Here is a 6,666-nt window from a genome sequence, read left to right on the forward strand (position 1 = left end):
CTACCCGTGGCAAAAAAAGATACCCTAGAACTTTAAAGTGATGATAGGTGTAGCGTTTCTCTAGAGATGTACTCTTAACCTCCTACAGATCCTTGACATTGGTAAGGCAGTAAATAATATTTTCTACTACGTTTTGAGGAAATAGAAAAGAGGAAGATAGTCGCTCTTCTCCAAGGTTAGACAGGAAATAGCAGCAGTGTTGCATATTTTTTAATGGTTCATCAGGCTGCTTGCAAAAGAAGCAAGACTCTTTCCTTCTGTATATATCCTCTGCCACCTGAAAACAGATGAAGCCACTCATGCAAATCTAGCAATATTTTATTGTTCTTTGGACCCTGTAGTAGTTGTAATGTCTGAAGAATGGGGCACATTCACAGCATTAAGATGCAGCACTGCACCATCACAGGAATCCAAGCAAAATGACACCTTCTGCAATGTCAAAGAGCAACTTCCTGGCAAAGTTTTACCAAGTAGCAGTAAAGTTCTCTCCTAAAAACATTGTTCTCATCATTCTCTCAGTAGCAGGAGAACAGCGAGACTCAGTGGAAAAGCATATGCCAGAGCCAGTGGCAGCAACACATGTAGACACGGAAGAGCTAAAGTTGACCCTGTGTGAAGTTCTTGATTTTGTTCATGTTGTGATCTACTGCATCAGTTAGAAACTGCACCCAGCCTTCCTCTGATGGCGGACATACATGGCTTGTCCTGCAAAAGTGGAGGAAATTCATTAGGAAAGCCTCCTGGGTGTCTTACACCTATGCATCCAGACAACATATGGGTATTGTGAACTGCTGAATTACCACAGCATTAAAAAAGGACTATAGCCCCGGAGTGCTTCGAGCAAGGAAGAACCCACATCCGTGTCTCTAGTCCCAAAACCTAACACGTAAGTGCGTGTCTTCAGTGGGAACCACTCTCATCCTTACCATCCTTTTGTGAGTGGATAACATCATAATTATTCCAAAATGCTAGCATTTACTGTCTAGAAATGAGTCATCTTTGACAGGAGACAGAAAGACATCAACCTTCATAGCAGGAAATGCTTGTAAAACTGTAGCTCATACTCACTTTGTAATCTCTAAGACTTTCTTTAATACCGAGGCCAACTTAGCAGCCTAGAAAGAAACAAAAGGGAAATAAAGTGAGTCAATAATGGAAAGAAGGGGGCTCAGCAGTACTGGAAAAGAAACGGGGGGTGCAGGGATGCCCAACACAGCCAAGAATGAGTAAAACTGCCACAGATCCTGATGCAGAAGCTCTCCATCACTGCCATGCTCGGAGTGTTTCCCAGCCTACTGCTGGCTGGGATGGGCGAAAATAAAGACAGGCTATTTTTTAAAGCATACGTTAAAAAGCTTTTTTTCTTTAAAGAGATAAGCCTGTTAGAAATCGGTAACTGATTTAAGGCATGAAGTTACAAGTGACTGACTGTAACACAAATTGATACTAAGTGATACTTTTTTTTTTTTTTTTACCCCCAAAAAATCAAGCCACTGGCAAGGCATGAAACCAGATTCAACTATAAAAAAAAATCTCAGATATGAGAAGATACGTACTTAATTTATGATGGAAGGGGCCCCTGGAACTCATCTAGTACAACCCCCTGCTTAACACAAGGCCTACCTCAAAGTTCTGTCAGGTTGCTCAGAGTGAAATTTTGAGTATTGCCAAAGATGAGAGATTCCACTGCTCCTCTGAGCAGCTTGTTTCAGCGCTTAACCACGATCACTGTGAGAAGTTTTAATTAGTATTTTTAATTTAGACAACTTTATTTGAGCAAGTCTACAATACCCAAGGAAGAAAGCAGACGTGCAGTACATCCACAGCCTTAGGCCTCACTTTCTTGAGGTCTCTATGGATTACAGTTCAGAGCCAAAGCTCAAGTGGCTATGCTCTTCCCTCAAGAAGTAAAGATGAGGAACACATTTCCATCTGAAGGAACCTACATGTGCAAGAACCAAAGGGGACTCTTCATCCCTAAGAACTTGTTACTGAGACAGGCACTGACACCTACCTCTCTCTGACAGTAACATAATCTCTCTAATTTGATTTTTTCCCCTTCTCTACAGCCAAGTGAGTAGACCCGCATGCAGGCTGCAGATACTTACATTGAGTCGCACAGCTAACTCATTCACAGGTGGATACATGCTCAGTGCCAGCTCATCAACACTGGAATAGAAAAGAGGGGAGCAATGGAAGAAAAGTCCTGATAGCACAACTCATGGATCCTGGTCAAAGCCTACACCCACCCTGAATGTAAGTCAGGAACTGCAGTGCATAACACAGAGATGTCAGTCATACCCATGGGATGCTTCTCAGTGCCTTCTCAGACATCTGTGTGCCACTCTCACCTTAGAGTGAGACGTGGCCATGGCTCCACCCCAAGCTGTTCCTCTCCTAACTTACACAACTCTCAACAGCCTATGCCATAATAGTTTTCCCACATCTGCTTCCACCACCTGCTGACAGCTTCAATATCATAAAGGTTTTCCTAATCCATTCTCTAGACCTCAAGAAAGACAGGGACTGCTCTGAACCAAAAGGCAGCACGGGGAGAGACCTGCTTACCTTGGACTGATCTCATTAGCGATGTCTGCAAGGTCATCCAGCTGAGCGATCTGCTCTGGAGAATCAACTTTGCCATAAGCCTTCACTACACCCAAGACCTTCTTCAGGCAAGCTTTAGAAGCCTTCATTAATCCCATGCAGGAGCTAAGCAGCTTCCGGTCAGCTTCTGACCAATATGTATCTCTGTTGCCCCGAAAGCCCAGCTCTTCATCTTCCATGATGTCACTGTAGGGGTCTTGCCCTTCCACCAGAGCCTGAGAACACAGATGCACACTGAAAACTCAGAGCCCAACATTAATTCCATCAATTTCCCATGAAAGGGAAAACATAATCTGTTAACCCTAGCAAGACTGGATTAAAAAAAACTATTCCTCCACTCCAATTTGACACAGCAAACAGCAAGAACCTGGCAAATAGTGCCATTCTTACATCAACCTAAACAGCCTCACTGCCCCACCCAGTGCGCAGCCCCCGCAATTCAGGACATGGCTTTATGGAAAACTTATACAAAAGTAAACCAGGCTTGAGTTTAAAAACTCATTAAGATCCAGGAATAATACAATAATCTAGCTCATACCAGAATACATTTAAATCAAAGCCTGTATATAAAACAATCCCTGTGTTCCATTACTGAACCATCACTGCAATCCACCACTGCAGGTTCCTCAAAGGCTTACATGTTCCATCTCCTCCAGAGCATCCTTGACCACACCTAGACATGCAGCCAGAGCCGATGCAACTGCAGCCTGGTTATCTGCAAAAGTAAAAGGATGAAAACTGTGGGACTGCACTGACTCACATCAGCTTGCAACAATGTTTACCTATGTTTGCGATTATTAGATCTTGAGATTATAGGATCAAACCTTTTGCAGAGCTCTGAGCTGCAGTGTTGCCATGCAAAGAATCCGGCCTGGCTTCCAAGCTTATACATTTCAGAGACAGTCAGGTTCGGCACAATGACTGAGCCTTCACTGTACTAGCTAGAACGCCCCTTGCAAGAGCTACTGACATTCCAAGACAACGCACCCTAGTTTTGTTGTTCTGCATATACAATACTCACCTCGTGGCAGGCTGGACACTTGCTCACATGCCTCCCACACACCACCAGTTGATATAAGCTGTTCCTGAGACAAGCTGAAACAAAACAAAGCCCCCAGAGTTAGACTCAATAACACCACTCTCCTAGACTGTGTTTTTATTTTCTGCACCAAAGATGATGCACACTAGTAGAACCTCTGTTGGAAAGATGTCACCAACCAGCTTGTCACGTCTGTGTAAAGCAAGAAGTGCAGCTCCTACTGACTTTAATTATCTTTTAGAACAAGAAGCAGGAGCCTCTTACAAAGGCCTCTCAAGGTGCTTAGGCATACTATTTAACTTTCAGAATCCATGCAAATCAGAAGTCTGCACTAGAGATTGACGACCTCTGTCTAAGAGAGAAAGAGGTCCATAGTGGTCCAATAACTACCCTTATAAAGTTGTGCAATCATTGCGTCTGACAGTTCACTCCAAGGGCAAAAACTGCAAAACAGTGCAAATGCTATCCAATACTTTCATGGGAATCCTGCTTCCAGCATCTTTCCTTGCCACAGACAGGATGAAAATCTATTCTCCATGTAGGCAAACATACCTCACTCATTCACTGGGACAAGTCAGGGCCTTGAGTGTATTCCACCCTCCTAGGAGTTTAGCTGGCTCAGGTGAAGAGTTTATTGGCTAAGTACAAGGCCAGCTCCTTTGCTGACAGGAGGCATTGCAAAGAAAGCTAAAAGTGAGGGTCAGCCCCTCTGTACCCTAGGAGGTGCTTTTACCCCGAGGCTCTTTCACTGGGCCCTGTTTGGGCTACATCACAGCTCTGTGGCAGTTATGTCTGCACCCAGTCTCATACCCCCTTGACTCTGATGTGGATCCTGACCCACTGACTTGACCTTCCTGCCTTGACCTGAGACCCAACTCATTGTAATGGATGTGCTGGGCAACCACTGGACGGTGTCTGATACTGGTTACTCTCTCTGGACCTGACCCAGATCCTGACTTTCCAGCTTGACCTCATTGCTATGGGCTTGTCTGATGATCTGGACTCTCAGCTGAACCTCACTACCCTCACCAGCACTGCTCTGCTCACTTAGATACCGGAGGACAGGGTCTTTGCTGATGAGGCCACTGCCTCTTCCTGCCTCACAACCACGCTCCACTTCTGCCTCCCCCTTCCCTTAGGAAGCACTTTGCACTTGCTGCTTCCTAACAAGTACACTTGTAACTTTTTTTTCCTTTTTTTTTTTTCCCCAGAAAATTACTACCTCTCCAATGGAGCACTGAGAATTGTTTCTGTGAGTTGGATCATTCCTTCCACTACTTCAGTGGTAGCGTCTCGTACCATCTTCCGAAGCGTAGTACCTGGTTGAGATTGAGAAAGAGCAAGAAAGTTGGCACAAAGTCAGCACCAACAGAAAGCAAATGCTGAAAATGAACACACAGACTGCTCCGTTTGCGCAGGTACACTGTGTAAATGAAGTTACAGGTATTTTGAAGGAAGCAATGTGTTTCCGACTTCCAAAATTACTTTGGACAAGAATATCTACACTTTATAAATGTGAATACTCAATAAACCATATAACTTCCTACATTATCACTCTTTCACAGATGGCAATCTGCAGGAGTAAAGAGAGAAGCGGTTCATGCATAAACACATTACAAATCTACAAAACAGCTGATAATGGGACCACCTGCTCAAGATAATTGCTTTCCTACAGATGCCAGATCTCATATATCTGAAATACTGGGTTTCTTCATACAGAGGTGAAGGAACCACCACCCTATATAGTGGTGACTGCCCTGCTGTCACTATCTCACCTTGGCCCTTGGGGAGCCAGTAGTACACTGTGGCAACTGCAAGAATGGCGTTTTGGACATCTTCACTCAGCTTCCGGCAATCCTGCAAATGGATAGGCAAAAGGATTAACCGTGAGAAGCACATGGCTGCACTGCATTTAGGAAGTCTCACAAGCAATCACTTACATTCAGATTGCTTTGAGAAAAGGGAAGCATAGTAATGGCCATCTTGCTTGAGAAACAAATACAGCACAACAAGAAGATGCAGTAAGGAAGCTGTATACATCATATGCAACCTCATGATTTGGTAATAAAACGCGCTCTGGTGTGGTGGTCATGCATCAGAGCACAAGGAGTTGCTGAGACCATTATACTGAACTGGAGGTCTTTTTCTTCTCCTCCAAACACAGGTGTGATAAACTTCTCTCAATTAATAGCAAAAATATTGCATATTCTTTGTTAGATCTAAGGTCTGTGTTGTCTAATATGCCGTCTCTTATCAGCAACCAGCTGTAGATGTCAAAGAGGACAATGTAAGAATACTTCTATTTGGTATGCCTCCCTAACTTACAGAAATTGGTACTCGGCAATTTTTGAATTGGATTAATACACTCTACAATACATAGCCCATACCGACATCCCTTGTTTGCACTGAATCAAAAGAATGTTTTAGGCAAATCAAGTGTTTTAGACAAATGAACTGAGAGACAGCTGAAACTTGTCACATGCACTGCAATTTCATAGTCTGAGGGGGCTTTTGCTCACCTCTGCAGAAGTCAGTGGAGGCCCTGAGAATGCCAGACTCAGCTTTGTAGCTTCCTGTGACGTTACTTTGAAGGTCTGACCTAGAAAGGATTCAACAGGAGCAAAAGGATAGAAAGTAGCTTGGGTAAAAGATAAGAGAACTGAGCAGCTAAATGATCAACATCTCTGATGCTACCTTGCCCTACTGCTTCATTACCGTTTCTTCCTTCCAAGCAATAGGAAGACATAAATTAAATCCCACTACAGAAGAAAAAAATCCATGGTGTATTTGTGCCGTGTATGTGTCCTATGTCTGCTTTTTTTCAAGTTAGTAGCAATAGCCACAAACACATTTTGTGTCCTGGTCCATGACACCTTCACCAGGATGTGCAGTGAGGCTTTAACAGAGACCGAAGGCTTTACAACAATCGAGTGGTGACAACTGATCGATCCTGTCCGCTGCTCTGCCAACGCCACCACCGCGGAGCGGAGGGCGAGTGGCTGGAGACCCTCCGGGGATCT

The 6,666-nt window shown here is 44.1% G+C and overlaps 2 protein-coding genes across 2 annotated transcripts in view; both read right to left on the bottom strand.

The window, feature by feature from the left end:
- Positions 1–512: 512 nt before the first annotated feature.
- On the bottom strand, positions 513–6,392 carry CCNDBP1 (cyclin D-type binding-protein 1). The gene is made up of 10 exons (XM_009893507.1): positions 6,362–6,392; positions 6,166–6,245; positions 5,422–5,503; positions 4,869–4,965; positions 3,629–3,702; positions 3,246–3,322; positions 2,569–2,822; positions 2,109–2,169; positions 1,069–1,115; positions 513–705 (listed from the first exon to the last, which is right to left on the bottom strand). The coding sequence occupies exons 1-10, from the start codon at positions 6,390–6,392 to the stop codon at positions 597–599; spliced, it is 912 nt and encodes a 303-aa protein (XP_009891809.1). The 3' UTR covers positions 513–596.
- A 13-nt stretch (positions 6,393–6,405) lies between these two features.
- Positions 6,406–6,666, bottom strand: part of ZNFX1 (zinc finger, NFX1-type containing 1) — a 12,904-nt gene continuing 12,643 nt past the window's right edge. The window contains 1 exon segment of the mRNA XM_009893508.1: positions 6,406–6,664. Within this exon segment, the coding sequence (XP_009891810.1) occupies positions 6,406–6,664 (259 nt within the window).

The sequence above is a fragment of the Charadrius vociferus genome, unplaced genomic scaffold (assembly GCF_000708025.1).
Source record: "Charadrius vociferus isolate BGI_N301 unplaced genomic scaffold, ASM70802v2 scaffold259, whole genome shotgun sequence".
NCBI lineage: Eukaryota > Metazoa > Chordata > Aves > Charadriiformes > Charadriidae > Charadrius > Charadrius vociferus.